Genomic DNA, 18,059 nt, shown 5'->3' on the forward strand with positions numbered 1-18,059 from the left:
TTTCTAATTGATATCCTGTTCAAAAGATAAAAATAAAACGAAAGGTTGATCGAAGGCTTAGAGACCACTTTGTTTTCTGATAAGCTCTTCAGCCTCTGTGTCCACTGAGAAAGGTCATTGTCTTCAAATGAGGTAAACTTAAAAAGGAAAAAAAAAACAACCTTTACCTTAGTGTCTGAAAAGAAAGAAGAAATGATACGCTTATTTTCTCAGGCCTATGTCAAAATACCTTGGTTCTTCAAATGAGTCAGCTAAAACGAATGTTCATGTTCCTTTAGCCCTTATTGTGTTCTCTGCATTTTGTGTGTTTTACGGCAATATTATTCGTATTTCAGAGGTCTTTTCAATTTAAAGCAAGTAGATTCAAGATCAAGAGTTCAGTCACTGTCCCTAAAATGCCCAGAGGTGGTGATGGGTTTGAATTTAATCACATTTTATTCATATAATCATGTGAGAAGTGATTTGACTCAATGCTAGAAGAATGACTGACCCAAACTCTAGAATTGAAAGTTCTTACTCTGTTGTACAGCCTGTTCACCGCTTGGCCTCTGGTTCGTCCCATTGTCTTGGCTCACTTTTTCTCATCATGCTCATTGCATACTGTTGCCATGGGGTCTGTTTTTCAAACCGTGAGGAGTTATGCTGGGTGTCTTGAGTGCTGATGTGGTTGCAGAGTGCAAAGGTGGGAGCTCATCTTTTGAGAGATCCAAGAGGTGTTCATTCTCCATGAAAGGTGTTAAGCAAGAACCCAGAGTGACCACAGGGAGAAGGCAGCCCTGGGTAGATACAGGACAGTGGTCTGGAAGGATTTTTTTTTTAAGCTTTAATAATTTATTGATATTCTAGTAGTAACCATAACTGTTGTTCTGGTCATTAAAGCATGTAGTGTATTCCTACTATTTATGTCAAGTTCCTCATGTCGATTTTTTTGATAACGTCTTGGAGTATTAATGTAACTAGCCAAAAATTTTCCATTTATTCCTTACCTAGGAAAGGTACTGCGTTCTGTAGAATGTTGATCATTTCTCAAGCCACCTGTTTCTGTGTAGTTTTTTTCCCCTTTGAAGAGGAATTGTAAAATCGAGTCTATTATGCATGTTTTGTGCCTTCCAGAAAAGCAAGTGGAATTGACTACTTTCAGAAATATAATATTCTATTTTACTAGATGGACTCTGACTGTACAGAATTTTGACAGTCTCATTTTGTTATATCCTCTCCTTAGGTCTCTTGGGTACCCTGAGTGAGAGAGATTCAAAAACAGAAAACACGGTTCTGAGAATTGAGAGGCCAAAGAATATCCCAGGGCAAAAAGAGAGAATTAAACTTTTGATTTCCATGGACGTGTAGGAGCCCTCTGAGAAATCACAGCACAGATGTGCTGGCCTTGTTTCTGAACTCTGCTACTGCTGGCTCAGGTCACACTTTTAAGATGCAGCAATTTTCTGAATATTGAACCGTTGATATTTTCTTAAAAAGAAAGGTCTGAGAATTTAAAGATATTTGCCTGCAGTGGTCCTAGCTGATTGACTGACATCGGCAAGCAGGGAAAGCATTTCTGCTTCTGTTAGCAAGTGTCTTTTCCATAAAAGAAAAATTGATCTAGGAAAGCCTCAGCTTAATTGAACTAGGCCTTAGAAAGGGAGAGAAACTTGATAATTTCTTTATTACCATGTAAGTAATAGTAAACCATGCTTTGTTGTCACCTAAGCCTGCAGAAAACATGTGGTTCAGCAATTCTGACTTTGAAAGCACAGCTCAAATTTAGTTTACTTTATTTTTCCAAAATCTGCATAGCATGTGAGCTCAGCAGAACCAGGTTGGGTGGAAGCCCAGATGGCTACCAAAGAGGAAAGATGTAGCTTTGTACTGCAAACCCCTTCCACTTCTTGCACCATTAGCCGTGAGTCACATTGCAAACATGTGGGAGCTGACTCCTTGGAAATGGACACCAGAAAGGAGAAAGGAGGACAGGGACAGGTATCTGCTGAGAGCAACTGTCCTTGACAAGTCACAGCTCTTCCATCAGTACGGTTCTCCCATTCTCCAGCCTCCCTGTGTTATTGTTTGTCCTCTCAGATCTTTGTGCTCCGCCAAACCTTTTCCAATTGTACTGGCACATTCACTATTGTATTGGAGAACCAGTGTAGGTGGAAGAAGACCTAAGGAAGTCTTCGAAACAGCAAGGTTCCTCATGGCTCATTAAATGACTTAACACCCTTCCTTGCTGGAAGAGGCACAAATCTCTTCTCGCTGGAGAAAGGCATGAACCTCATACACAACTACCTCAGCTCTGTAAAACCCCGCTGGAATTTTCACTGGATTCATCGTATATGGGTTAGAGTGCTGCACCCAAGATAGAGCTCACCTTTTGTGAAACTTCCTCTGACAGGTGACCAAATCTTAGACCCCTCTCTGAGAAAATTTGCTGGTCATTATTTTGAGAATCAATACTTTACTAAATTCAGTTTCTTGTCCGAGGCGATATAATTGAGTAGAAAAGTTCTCCTTGTATGCCTGTGCCAATTACATCTTTTCTCTCAATGATAATTAGGATAATTTACCTTCAATTTTTCAGCTTCCATTTTTTTTTTCTATTTCTCTTTGAGACAACTTGTATTTGCCTGAGTGATGATAAACAGAGCTATAATTTTGGGTGGCCTGTTGGCTCAGTTGGTTGGAGCACAGTGCTCTTGGCAACAGAGTTGCCGGTTGAATTCCCACATAGGCCACTGTGAGCTGCGTTCTCACAACTAGATTAAAACAACTACTTGACTTGGAGCTGATGGGTCTTGGAAAGACACACTTAAAATAAAAATTCAAAAAAAAGTTTTAAAAAAAGCTATAATTTTTCTCATTTATCTGGAAGATTCTAGAAGAACAGTTGTGTGAGTATTGAAACAGATTATAACTTCTATTCAGTGCTTCTTTTTTGTCTGATTGAGTGATAAATTTTTTTTTTAAATTTATTTATTGGGGTGACAATTGTTAATGAAATTACGTAATTTCAGGTGTACAATTCTGTATTACATCATCTATAAATCCCATTGTGTGTTCACCACCCAGAGTCAGTTCTCCTTCCATCACCATATATTTGATCCCCCTTACCCTCATCTCCCTCCCCCCACCTCCCTTACCCTCTGGTAACCACTAAACTATTGTCTGTGTCTATGAGTTTTTGTTTCTCATTTGTTTGTCTTGTTCTTTTGTTGTTTTTGGTTTATATACCACATATCAGTGAAATCATAGGGTTCTCTGCTTTTTCTGTCTGACTTATTTCGCTTAGTATTGTACTCTCAAGATCCATCCATGTTGTCACAAATGTTCCTATATCATCTTTCCTTAATGCCGAATAGTATTCCATTGTGTATATATACCACAACTTCTTTATCCATTCATCTATCGAAGGACATTTTGGTTGTTTCCATGTTTTGGCCACCGTAAACAAAGCTGCAATGAACATTGGAGCACACGTGTCTTTATGTATAAATGATTTCATATTCTTTGGGTAGATACCCAGGAGGGGGATTGCTGGGTCATATGGTAATTCCATCTGTAATTTCTTGAGGAACCTCCACACTGCCTTCCATAGCGGCTGCACCAGTCTGTATTCCCACCAACAGTGTATGAGGGTTCCTTTTTCTCCACAGCATCTCCAACACTTGTTGCTATTTGTCTTGTTGATGATAGCCATTCTGACTGGGGTGAGGCGATATCTCATTGTGGTTTTAATTTGCATTTCTCTGATGATTAGTGATGTTGAGCATTTTTTTCATATGTCTATTTGCCATTTGTATGTCCTCTTTGGAGAAATGTCTCTTCAGGTCCTCTGCCCATTTTTCAATTGGGTTGTTTGTTTTTGTGTTGTTGAGTTTCATGAGTTCCTTGTATATTTTGGATATTAGACCCTTATCGGAGGAACTGTTTGCAAAAATCTTCTCCCATTCAGTCGGTTGCCTCTTTATTTTGTCGATGGTTTCTTTTGCTGTGCAGAAACTTTTAAGTTTCATATAGTCCCATTTGTTTATTTTAGCTTTTACTTCCATTGCCTTTGGAGTCAAATTCATAAAATGCTCTTTGAACCCAAGGTCCATAAGTTTAGTACCTATGTTTTCTTCTATGCAGTTTATTGTGTCAGGTCTTATGCTTAAGTCTTTGATCCATTTTGAATTAATTTTGGTACTTGGTGACAGATAACAGTGCAGTTTCATTCTTTTACACGTGGCTAGAGTGATAAAAATTTGACTTTAAATGGATGTTTTTATTTCCCAAGAGAAATTCTTTAAATTTTCCTTAAATATGATAAGATAGCTGAAAATATTTATTTATGTACTCAAAAATATTTCCACTTTGGTAGAACACGATGGAATTCATACACATTATAGCTGCTCTTGAAGTCATCATTCACTGATCTTGTTCTGAGCTAACTGGACCTGGCCCAACCAGGATAACTTGAAAAAGATCTACGAATGCATTTCTCAAGAGCTGCAAAATACTAATGTTGTCTGTGTCATCCAAAAGAACTTCCTGTGAGTCACCTTCCAAGATACCTGAACATATGAGCATGCAAAATGTCCTATTATGTTCGCCAGACAGGAATACCAGGTCATGCTGTCTTCATCGAAATCTGTTTATCAGTTGTAGTGTTTTTAAATTTCTTCTGGCATTTTTTATAATTTGAGAGAGTTGAGGTCTGACCTTTTATTATAATTGCAGTGGGGTTTGTGATGTTAAAGAACAAAATATTATCGAGACCCAGCTCTGCCACTTACTATTGGTGTGTCCTTGGGTGAGATATTTAACTTCTCTTTGCCTTGGTTTTCTCATCTTTAAAATGGGGGTAATACTTCACCCGTTTGTAAAGATTGAACTAGATAATGTTAATGTATACCAGTACTTAACACAGTGCTGGGAACATGAGCTCTCAGTTAATGGTTACAAACATTATGATTTGGATTTAGATATGATTCAGTCTTTTGTCAGATTAGAGATATGATTGGAAAGTATAACATTTGAGTAGGCAAATGTTTGAATCGCTTTTCTGGATGTAAGTTGGGAATTAAAATAACTATTTTATATGATGAACATAGGTATTGAGTCATATTGTAAACCATTTTCCAGATAAACCAAGTAACTTAAACGTATATATAATTATGTTCTTACAGTTTGGATTTTGATTTTGTAAAATTTGTGAGAAATAACGTTTCATTGGAGGGAATGAAAAAAGGGAGGAAGGAAAGAAGGAAAGAGGGAAGGAAGGAAAGAAAAAAAGGAAGGAAGGAAGGAAGGAAGGAAGGAAGGAAGGAAGGAAGGAAGGAAGGAAGGAAGGAAGGAGATGCGTAATAGAGAAGGGGGATGGAAGGTGATTTTTAAATTATATTTTTTCACTTAAGGATTTTCAAGGGAGATTTTTCAAAGAGCCCCTTTAATCATTGCCAATATAATTTTTTAAGGAGAACATTTTTAAAGGACACCTTTCTCATGATTGTATTAATCACCTATCATGACCAGTGGCAGTGTGTTTGTAGACAGCTTTCAGAAAGTCTTGGAACTCTGTCTATCAAGTCACTTGTTTGTTCTTGAGCTGGAGGAAACATGAAGTTCCATTTATAGAGATATTTAACATTGGGGCAAAAACTGCAATATGGGTATTAGCTTTATACCTGAAAATTCAAAGTTGATTCCTTCTAGCAGGTCATTTGACTAACAAGTAAAATGCAATTATAAATCTGAGGGAAAAACAAAACATTAAGACCAAGAAGATAATTACAATATAACTGAAGGTCATTTTGACAATTATTTTCAACAAACAAGATAATAGTCACTTATGGATTATATATCCTGTATACTTAATCTCTCATTTGGAGCTGGAAAAGGGACAGTGATGGGAGAGGGGCCATATATATAAAGAAAGTAGAGTAGCAGGGGGTTCTGCGTGATGACGCAGGCTGGTTTTATAGGACTGGGAAGAAAAGATATAGATATCAGACCCAGTAGGGAAAATTCGGAATGTTTTGGTTTTCAGAATCTTTAGAACTAAGCAATAAAAAGAAAAAAATTCTTTTCAGAGACATAAATGACATGGAAGTTAATTTCAGAAGTGTTAGAGAAGTAATATGAAATGTCTCAAAGATATATAAGTGAAAGTGAGGTCATTTTAGGCTGATTGTTTCTGGGGTTTGCTCTCTCAGATTTGCTAGAAAATCCTATATTGAGTTCTTGCTATAAAGAAATAGAGGTTATTTAATATTTACTTTAATCACAACTGAAAAATAAGTGTCCTTGTACATGTTCCTAACTCCTTCAAATGTTCTACTATTGAAAGCATCCCTCTGTGAGAGGAAACTGAGTGACCACACTTATGTTTTCACAGATCACACAGCCCTCTTACTACACATTACCTGATACAAACCCAGGAGAGTGTTTTAGAATAGGATTGTCCTTGAATCATCTCCCAGGGCTCAAAAACTAGTAAATGTCACAGGCACAATGAAACAGCTACAGCCCAGGATAAGAAAGCTCTGAGCCGATAGTCCCATTTGCTCAGTTTGAACTTGTGAATTCAGATTGCCTTGCACTGTCTTCCCTTGCCAAGAAGAAGGGCTTCCAGCTGCTAGGGAGCCTCCACATCAGACAATACTCTCACGGATCACATCCAGACCTCAGCACCCCCTCCTCTGGAGAGATTCTGGTTGCCTCTCTGGAGCATGTCTATCCCACCATTTTCCAGCCCACCAGTTCTGATCATCAGACTTCTTTGATTATGGGGTATCCCAGAGTGCTTCTGGGAGAGCGCTCAAGAGGCTTAAGTGTGTTGCCTCCTTGTCTGCACACGGACCCTGGATTCTCTGGAGGGGATAATGCTTTTGAAAGTGATCTGGCCCACGCAAACCGTAAAGTTCTTGAATTTACCTACATGTCCTGAGCTTACCTGACTTCCAGTGAATCATTTTGGGGGCCATTTCCTACCATTCTGGTGAGACCTTTCTAGCAGAGTTTTTCTAGGGATCCAAGAGGGTCCCTTTGGCCAGTCAGTTCGGATAGGAACAAGTTACCTGTGTCCAGTCTATACTCCCAGAGAGAGCAGAGTCTAAACCCACCAGGAGGACACATTTGTCTCAGGAGTTAGGAGGTAGCCCAGGTCTTCAGTCCTGAGATGGATACGCTTTATACAGCAGTGAATGGATGAGCCACCTCTTCTGCCTGGCCTCTCTGCCCATTTTAGGCATGAGTGTTCCTAACACTTAATATCACTAAGACCCCCACTAATCAAAAGGGCCAGGTATTTGCCATTTATCAGAAGGGAACAGATACTTATTTCAAGGTTTGGAAAAGTGCCACAGTGAAATGCCTAAATAAATGGAAGTGCTTAGGAATTCCCTATTCCTTGCATGACCTCAAAGGCCCTGCCAGCTCCAAAACTGATGTTGTGGCTCTAGCTGAGGAGAAAATGGTGGAAATAGGCTACAAAGATGAATAGCCATCTGCTAATAACTACACAATGTGCAGAGTGAATGGATGTGACTGATTTGATAAATACTCGTATGTTGAGCACTTACTACGAGCCACTCTGGCTTAAGTCCTGGGGATAGAACAGTGCCTACCCTCATGGAGCCTTCATTCTAGTGGGCTGAGCTAGGAGGTGAGAGCTCCCAGGGCCCACAGGACTGACAGCCCTCAGCGCTGCTGCTTGGAGGTTCTGTACCCTTCATTTCATCATTCTGAAGTCAGGGGGATGCTGCCTGAGAAGAACACTGATCAGTCTGTCACCTTCATAAATAAATCTAAATCGGCTCTAGTTTTCTATCTGCCCCACACCCTTGTTGGATGTCAGCATTTTTTTTTTAATTGGGGAATATTGGGGAACAGTGTGTTTCTCCAAGGCCCATCAGCTCTAAGGCGTTGTCTTCAATCTGGTTGTGGAGGGCGCAGCTCACTAGCCCATGTGGGAATTGAACCGGCAGCGCTGCTGTTCAGAGCTTATGCTCTAATCAAATGAGCCATCCGGCCGCCTCCTGGATGTCTGCATTTTAAACCATTTTGTTCTCCGCTTGATCTTTATTCCAGCACTATGTTTATTTCTACTCAGCCTGGAAATAGAATATGCATTGGGGACCGTCTGAAACTGGAGCCTAATTATTTATCACATTGTCTTTCCTTAGTTTTCTATTTAGCTGGTGGGAATGTTTATAGCTTTTGGATGTGTTTATCACATATGCCCCACTTGGCCCTATTTACAAAACACATAGAGAAAAAACATGCTTTCCCCCCCTATTTTTCCCATACTTTTCATCTTATTCTTTCCGAGTGGCATAAATATAACATCAATCATAATAAACAGCTATTTACTAAGCTCTTACTATATACTGAGCGTGGGGCAAAGCATTTGGCCTGCATGACCTCGTCTGACCTTAGGAAACCTTTTGAGGCAGGTGATATCAGCATCTTCTTTTACAGTCCTGAGAAGTCAATGAAGAGACCCCAGGTTACATCGTTAGTACAAAATATTTTTCAAAGAATACCTTAAGGGCATTCTGATATATGGTATGTGCATTACAATTTCAAAATTTAGTTTCTTATTATGACTTTTGAGTGGTTTGAGTTAAATTGAGAAATATGCCACTAGGTGAGAACTAGGGTTTGATCTGGCCACCGTTCTGCTTTGGGCCATTGCGGTGTTTTTACAGAATAAGAGTATTTCCTTATGCTGTCAGCACAAAAGCCGTGAATGTGGTCCTTCCATCAAATAAGTCAGGTACTTCTTTCTCTGTGGCCCATCTAGACCTTATTTATGTAGGCACAGCATTTATCATGTATATTATAAAATATTTATATACATATTTATCGCCCTTCTAACATGGGAGATCTGTGCACACACCCTTCTTCCTCTCTGAAGGTCAGTGCTGGGCACACACTGGCCCAGCATATAATGAATGTTCAGTGAATATATACAGTTTTTAAATGTACTAAACATCCTAGTTATAAACTAATATCATAATTAGTTATATAAACTCATTATATATCCACGAACTCACTGAAATTATTTTTGAAGCTCATTTCCAACTTGTACCACCTCTTAACAAGTAGCATAAGTTAACTATCTGTTGGGTAAAATAGTGCTTTCTTTTATTTGTTGTAAATGTAATTTGTTGTAAATGTATTTCTTTCCAACGTTATAATAATGACATTTAAAAGCAGTACCTTCCTTTCATCATATTGCATAAAACATAAAAGGGGAGAGAATAAAGATCTGAACCAGCAGAGGGGAATGGAGAAAGGAAGCATGCTGAAGAAAATGGAATACTTTCTTTTACATAAACTTAATGGTAAGCATCATAATTGTTTTTCAATGATTCTTTCCTGTTTTTCAGGAAGGTGATGTCTGGCCCAACTCATCAGCTGTAATCACTGTGTACTTTAACCCTCCGGAAGCCAAAGTCTACCAACACACTGTTTACTGTGACATTTCAGGTAAAGACTTCCTGTATGTGGTAAATGCAGGTTATCAAGTGGCCAAAGAATAAAGTGGGGTGCCTGAGACTATGTGTGTCTGTGTACATGCGTGCCCACATGTGTTCAGGCTATGGGCAGTGCACAATATCAGTAGGGGAATAATGGAGTCAAGCTATGCATGTCTCACTTCTTTCTAAAACAGATCAAACTTTGAAGCACATGACAGTTGTGGTGTGGTGGGTGGTGGGGGATGGAAAAACATGGATCTGGGTTTCTCCTTGAATTCTAGAGCAGTAAGAACATTCCTTGAGACAGATCCTTGCAATTTATTTTTTGTCCTTTTTGTAGTATTTGGCTACTTATTTTTTTCTTTCTAAGTTTTTATCAAAACAATGCATGCCAAGTGGGGTGGGAAGGCAGCCTGGCAGTGGCCAGAGCCACAAGGAGGGTGTACAAGTAGGGTGGCAACCTGATGGCTTCGGAAGATTATACATAGGAGAATTAAGCAAAAAAAGTAAATCTAATGAGGATAGCAAGAGCCAGTGGTTTTCACTCTTCGAGGAGGGAGATACAAATATGGAAAGGAGGAAGACCAAGATGAGCCCTTTGATAGGGAATAGAATTGGCATTATCAGTATGAACCACGGTTGTTTATATGCAGAGATACAGACATATATGTAAGTGTGTGTATATGTTTATGTACATACACGTGCATGTTTCCTAGCTATGTCCATTGAGAGGCCCTGGAAGCTTTGAGACCCAAATAGCAATGAGCACACCTGGCACCCAAAGCTTGGTTTCTAAATCCCACCCTCCACTAAAAGAAACCTTGGAGAATTGACTGATTGCAGGACTGAAGCAGAGAAAGAACAAGATGCGCCTGGGACATTCTCTTGTGTTGGAAAGTAAGAGAATGCTCAAAGAATCACAGAAACATGTCAAAATGACCAGCAAAGGGGTGCCCATTGACCAAATTTAGAACAGGTTGAGAATCAAAATAATGACACTAAAAGATTATAATCCATTGAATTAATAGTAATCTATGAGTCTACTCAATAAAATTTACCATTTGGCAATCATACTAATAACCAATTCAAGGATAAACCATCAATGGATCTTAAAACTCATGGGTGAAAGCAGGGTGTGGAATAGGATTTTATGTAGTCTCAAAATATCCTTTCTCAAAATACTTATTAATTATAAAGAGGAGAAAATTTACACTGAATAAAGGTAGTAGATATTATCTTAGTTAATACCAGCAGTAATGAGCAAATCAGCCTCTTGGACCACCTGCTAGGATGCAATGAGAATACAGCATCTCTTCAATGATATTAGAGTCAAAATAGCTAACTTGGGTCGAATCATGAGAAAACATCAGACTAACTCCAACAGAAGAACAAAACAAAATGACCAGCCTATAATCTTCAAGAATATCCAGGTCTTGAAAGTCAAGAAAGACTGAAGAACTGTTCCAGATTGGAGGGGACTAGTAAAACATGACATCTGGGGCAACGTGAGCCTGGATTAGATCTTTTGCTATAAAGATTATTGGGCAAAGGATATATAGAGGTTCTTTGTAATACTCTGGGAACTTTTCTGTATTTTACAAATATTTCAGAATTTTAAACAAATGCTGATGTCAATACATAAGTAAAACATATAGACTGTAAGATTACGAAGCTAAATCGCTGTCTTTTTCTCCAGTACTGCTCCCAAGAAGAAACACTTTTAGCTGTTTCTTGTGGTGGTAATTTCCCTTGCTAATTCCATGCTTATATTGCTATTTGTTATCAATTGCTGTGAGTTATCAACTTCACATTACTTTTGAGTCCCCAATATGAAAGATGAGGATTTAGTTCACTTATATCTCCTCTACCTCTTCCTGGGCTTTTTGAGTTATAATTTACGTGCAGTGAAATTCACCCTTTTGGGGAGTGTGGTTCTGTGAACTTGGACAAACCGAACGAAACAGGCATGTAACCACCACCAAAATCAAGTATTGAATCTATCACCATATAAAGTTCCCTCATGCCCCTTTGCAGGGAGCTCCATCCCCCACCACAGTCCCTGGCAACCAATTATTTTAATATATTTCATTTTATGAATGTTATTTATAGCCAAAATTAATATACAAACTTAAAGCTATATTTTTATTCCATCCACTCTATAATATCTCTTGATGTGTAAGGATTGGGACCCCCTAACCTGCTCACCACCATTCCACACTTTCTCCCTCTTCTGGGAGTTGTTCTGCTTTTATATTATCATGATTGATAACCATATTTATATCTTCTATTTTGTCTACCTAAACTGTATACACTAAAGGGCCACACTGTATTCTGGGATTGCATTTTATCCTCTGTTGGTCAAGTTCTGACTTTGTCGCTCAAGGAATGTCCCTAAGGTCTGTATCAAGTAGGTTTCTTTTTAATGCTCATCAGTTTCTCACAATTACACTTTGTTTTAGCTTACTTCATACTTGACTTAACTCTTTTGTGCAGCTTTTGGGTTTTCCCCACACTGTGGTTTCTAATTCCGCATTTCTTTACTCCTATCTAATTTTAGAATTTATTCTCCTCTTCTCCTCGAAGACATTTTTCTCAGAGCCTACCAGCTTCTTATTCTAATTTAGATCAGTCACCTCCTACACAGTTGTTATCCAGGAATTATGTTTGGAAACTTATCCATGTGTGTTCCATTACATCTTTTCACTTTCACTTTGCTTAAGTAACCTCCTCAAAAAGGGTGTATAAAAGAGAAACTGATCCTTGAACGTCTCATTCTGTCTCCATATTCACTTGATAGTTTAGCTGACTATAGAATTCTAGGTTTAAAATAATTTCTCCTCAGAACTTTGAAGACATTGTATAAATTTTATTGTAAAAATCCAGATGTCTTAAGGTCACTTAATTCTCATTCATTTAGAGGTGGCCTGTTATTTCTCTCTCTGTGTTTTCTAGGGTTTTCTTTTTGTATTTGGGGTCTGAATTGTAATGAAGCTATGTCCAAGAGTGAGTTTTTTTCTAATTCTTCCTCCTCAGTTTTCCATGGGCCATTTGAATCTGATTACTCATGTGTCACTTCAGCTCTGGGAAATTTTTATTTTTAAACTTTTATTTATTTTAAGTGGGTTTTTCCAGGACTCATCAGCTCCAAGTCAAGTAGTTGTTTCAATCTAGTCATGGAGGGCGCAGCTCACAGTGGCCCACGTGGGGACCGAACTGGCAATCCTGTTGTTATGAGCACCATGCTCTAACCAACTGAGTCAACCAGCCGCCACTGGGAAATTTCATTTTATTATTATTTTTACATACTCTTCTCTACTTTTTAATTTTGTTCTTCTGGAAATGTTAGCAGTCCAATGTTAGACCTACAGGATTTTCATCTGTTGTCAAAGAACAAACTTTTAATCATCAAACATGAGTAATAAATGACACGAAATGCCATTCAAGGCTATTAAATAAGAACACCCAGAGAAATGCTGATATTTTTTAGTCAGAAAATTCCAGGGTAGTTGGTATCATGCATTCATCGCATTTCTTCCTAAGTCTTCTGGTCTATGGTTGTCCATTTGTACGTAAAAATGAAAAAAATACTACCTGCCTCTGCTGTTTTATGTGTAGGTCTCCAAGGACTATGGCTGTGTGATGATTATTTTAAACTTGGGGGGAGAGTAATAAGAGCACACAATCATTAGTTTCTTCGAATGCAAAAATTCTACTGTTCTGCTATACTCATAATATTTCTAGTCAAATATCTACGCAGTCCCTTCTCTCTGTGTATAAAGTGGTCAGGCAGTCAAAGAACAATGCAAAAGGATAGGCTGCCTGACCCATAACTATGCCACCTTCACCTCTTCCAGGTGTGTGTTCCTTTCTGATGATGCTTACTTCACCTTCCATGGCCACCATCACGGTGACTTTTATGATAGTTGTTTTATTATTTTACTATATAATTTTATCCCCTATGCATTCATCCCTAAGCAAAATAGTACAGCTTTGCCTGTTTTAAAATTTATATATTAAAATCTATTCTATGTCTTACACTGTTAGCATCAGGAAGCCTAAAGCCACTCAATAAATATTGATTAAATGAATGAGCAAATAGATGGAAAAAAAACATGAATATGTGAGTGAATGAATCCTAATTTGATCTGGTCTTTCCTTGCCCATGAATGCAGGATTCTCAGGTTGGCTCCAGGATGAATGCAGAACTAACTAGGACTTTCTGCATAGACATTAGTTTGTTTCTGCCCTTTCGACCAGCATCATCTATCCCAGACTTCTTAATGGGTCTAAAGGAAATGGTACATCAGTGGTCAGATACAGCCTGGAAGTGCTCCAGGGGCCCCCATGCCACAGGTGGAAGGACCTCCCCCCTTTCCGTGGCTCCCCTGGGCCGGTGTGCTTGGCCAAATTCCAAGGGGTTGGCTGCTCTCTGGGAGGTTCCCAAACATTACATAACTAGTTGTATTTATCTATTGTTTCATTTGCAATTCTGAATTCTGCCACAGAATTCACATTCTGAGTAAACTGAATAATATAATTTTCCATCTGCATGACATTGTTCTTTGTTTTGTGAGTGGTATTTTAAAATATACAATTGCTAGGGAAAGGCTTTGTTTACATAGTAATTCCATATTACCTTCCTTGTAAATTCCATGCAATTCTATGTGTCTTTTCAAGGGCTCGTGATGATTCCTTACTATTACCTTGGTTGTAGGTCACTGAGAAATACTTCTTGGGCAGACAAAAAAACTTCTACCCTTGCTTTATTTTATTTTGCTTTGCTTTTGTTTTCCTATGTACTTTGAGCACATGGAATCAAATACATACAGACGTGCTGCTGCTTCTCACACCTTTTTACTTAAATGATAGCATACTTTACACAATGGTTCTGACACAGCTTTTTAACTATTTCTTGGAGATTATTCCATAATACTAAATTTAAACGTTTTATTTTCTTTTTATGGTTGTATATGAGTCCTTTTTATTTATATGCCACAGTTTAACTTTTAACCTTTGGTCACTAAGAAATAGAACATAGATTCAGAAATGAACATAATACATGCTGTGGTGGGCAGAGTAATGCCCTTCCGAAGATGTCCATGTCTCCGAACCTGGGAATATGTTACTGTGGATATGTTATTTATACACTATATGGCAAAGGGGAATTAAGGCAGAAAATAGAATTTAGGTTACTAATGAGCTGACCTTTAGGTAAGGAGGTTATCCTGGGTTATGTGGGTGGCTCAATATAATCACAAAGGTCCTTAAAGGGTCAAAGAGGGAAACAGAGATTATCAGTCTCAGTGTCGGAGTGACACAATATGAAAAAGACTTGAACAGCCATTTCTGGCTTTGAAGGTGGAAGGGGCAAGGAATTCAGGCAGCCTGTAGAAACTGGAAAAGGCATGTAAATGGGTATTCTGCGAGAGCCTCCGTGAAGGAGCCCTGTCAACAGCTGATTGTAGCCTAATGAGACCCATCTTGGACTTTTGATCGCCAAAACTTACAAAAAAATTTTTTTTCTAATTTTCCAATTATAGTTGACATACAATATTATATTATTAGTTTCAGGTGTACAACACCCTGAGTAGACATAACCTCTAGAACTTTTAAGGTAAGTTTGTATAATAAGCTACAAAGTGTGTGGTAATTTGTTGTAGCAGCAATAGGGAATTAATACATATACATACATATAAACCATAACATAATTATAAGGCAAACATATGTAATTGTCACCAAGATCAATAATAAAATATTGCCAGTCCCTGGAAGCTTCCTTCCCTATCACACCCTGAGAAAATCACCATTCTGTCCCTTATGATCATTATTTCTTTGATTTTGTTTAGTTTTTAACCCCTATGTATGCATTCCTAAACAATACAATTTAGTATTTGCCGGTTTTTGGAATGTACGTCATTGGAATCAATCTGCATGTCTCACCAATGTGTTGCCTGTAGCTCTAGTTGTATTTCATTTTCATTGTTGTATAGAGTCCCGTTAGGTGAATGTGTGTTCAGAGACAGGCAGTAGCAGGGAAGGCAACTATCACTGGTCTTGAGGGAGGCCTCTCAGGATTCATGAAATTTAACTCATATCCCCACCTGCGACTTTATCTTTCAAAGTTTTATATCTAGGCTCATTGGGTACAAAGATATACAAAAGCATAGTTTCTGTGCTCAGAAAACATAGAAATGAGCAGGAGAAACTGACACATAAACCAACAGGTACATTGCAGTGCTCTACACAGTGAATCAATGAATAATACAAGAAGATACAGGTCACGTAGCTCACTCTTGGGGTTTTTAAGGAAGGCTCCCCAGAGAAAGTGACTCTTGATTAGTCTAGTAAAAAAAAAAAGTGGGATGTGGCGAGACAGGTCAGACAGGGAAACACTTTGTGAAAATACGTAGAAAAACACTACATGAGAATATAGAGCATGAAATGGCAAAGAATCACCAGTTCTTAGGGTGTGGCTCCCAGAGAGACAGAGACGGAGACAGAGAAAGACAGAGAAATAGTGAGACTTGGGAGGGAAGTGGTGGAGGCAGAAATTGAAGCTGGAGGCTGAAGTAGTAGATGGGATGAAGTTCATAGAAGGCGGCCCTTGAATGCCAGACTAAGAGCCTTGGACTCCATCCTGAGTGCAGTGGGGAAATGACTGAGGGACGCTAAAGCAGGGGAGTGACCTGCTTAGATCTGATTATGGCAAATACAACATCATTAAAATCTTTCAGTTAATCTGAAATGGAAATTTTTTTTCATTTAAAGATTTCAGATTTTCTTGGAAGTAGTTAAAGCTGAATGTTAGATATTTATAAAAACTTGCTGATGGTTTCAACTAGGTCTTGAAACTGATCTTTTATCTATCTCGACTTTCCAATAGAATGTGGAAATTCTGAATTTAATCATGAATGTTACCTTTAAAAAAAAATTCAAAGAGAAACTGCATATATTTGGTTTGGATCACCATATGGGAACTTCAAAGGAAGCAACAATTTCTGATTTAAACTGTGAAATGTATTGCTAGATAACATCGTTAATGGGTGCTTCAGAGTCCAATGCAGAAAAGCAGCGTGGTGGAAATGATTCCAGATGTACCTGCTTCCTTTAAAGACCCAATTAAGATGAAACCTCAATGTCCATTTTTATTCTGTACATCGTAAGTGAGAAACATCTATGGTTTTAGCACAGTTTAGGGCTTTTTATCCTAATTAAACTAAAGAGTGCAGATTTAATTAGATTTAGGAAACGGAAGTAAATCATTTAAAACATTTTTGGGTTTTCACAGTAATAAGTGACTAATACATATATGTAGCTTTGCTTCAAGTTGCAACCTTATAATATAAGGTTTCTTAGTCCCATGAGTAAGAAATTATTTTCTTGATCAACTACTATGTTTAAATTGTTTTCAGTTATCAAATATTTCAAACATAAAGAAAAATCCAGGCAATAATACAAATGTCTAGGTATGTAGGCTCCAGATTTAAGAACACTTGAACAAATAGAAAAATATGCCCATGTTTTTGGTCAGGAAGATCAACATGATAACTAGGTCAGTTCTCCCTAGATAATGTAAATGTAAATGTAATATGATTCCTACATAATGTAAATGTAATATGATTCCAGTGATAATATCAATAAGGTGTTTTGTTTGTGTGTTTGTTTTAAATTAAGTTGGTCCCAAAGTTTCAGAAGAAATAAATACACTAGGATTGCCTAGAACATTCTGAAAAACAAGAATAATGTGGGAGGCCTAACCTCCCCATGTGTTAAAATTTAAACTAAAAAGCTATAGCAAATACAAGTGTATGGTTCTGGAACGTGAAAAGAAAGTAGTTATTGCATCAGTATTCATTTTTTTCATCCTTACCAACAACAAAAATCAACATGCTCTAATCCCCTAACCTCTACACTCCCCTAAATCTACATTTCCCAGTGTCCTTGATATGTGAGGAAAATAAAAGCCCTAATTTGTTTAAACTACTTTGTTCCATTTATCTTTTGCAGCATAATGAACTACTCTAAATTTAGTTTGTTAAAACAGCTAGTAATCGTTTCTTTTGCTCATAGATTGGCGATTTGGTCAGGATTCACCAAGGATAGTGCCCCTTTGCTCCTCATGGAGACAGCTGGAGAAGCTTGAAGGTGGAGACTGATATCATTTTAGTAGCTCATCCACCTACATGTCTGGCAGGTTTATCCTGGCTGCGAGCGGGAACCTCACTAGGTTCTGTTTGCTAGAACTCCTATCCATGTCCCCTCCACATGGCTGCTTGTTTCCTCGTAGCATGTACAATGGACCGAATTGTTTATATAAGAAATCTCCTGCAGTCTAATTGTCATTTTTTTAGGTTATCTATCTTTTCTACAGGTTGATATTAAGAATTACTTTATGTTTGGTACCCTACAGTTTCATTGTGGTGGATTTGCCTTTATTTATCCTACTTGGTACTTGATATGCAGCTTCAAACCAAAAATCTTTCATCGATTCTGGAACATTCTCAGCATTTATCTCTTTTTCATTTATTCTCTCATATATCTCAGTGTTTTCATCTCATTATCTCAATTTTCTCCTTCCAGGAATTCTTTTAGATATACGTC

The 18,059-nt window shown here is 38.0% G+C and overlaps 1 protein-coding gene across 1 annotated transcript in view; it reads left to right on the forward strand.

The window, feature by feature from the left end:
* HYDIN (HYDIN axonemal central pair apparatus protein) overlaps positions 1-18,059 on the forward strand; it is a 293,325-nt gene that overhangs the window by 58,204 nt on the left and 217,062 nt on the right. Inside the window, exon 10 of the mRNA XM_081030536.1 lies at positions 9,369-9,468. Within this exon, the coding sequence (XP_080886662.1) occupies positions 9,369-9,468 (100 nt within the window). The remainder of the gene's footprint in view (positions 1-9,368; positions 9,469-18,059) is intronic.

This window comes from Rhinolophus hipposideros (genome assembly GCF_964194185.1).
Source record: "Rhinolophus hipposideros genome assembly, chromosome: 21".
Lineage (NCBI taxonomy): Eukaryota > Metazoa > Chordata > Mammalia > Chiroptera > Rhinolophidae > Rhinolophus > Rhinolophus hipposideros.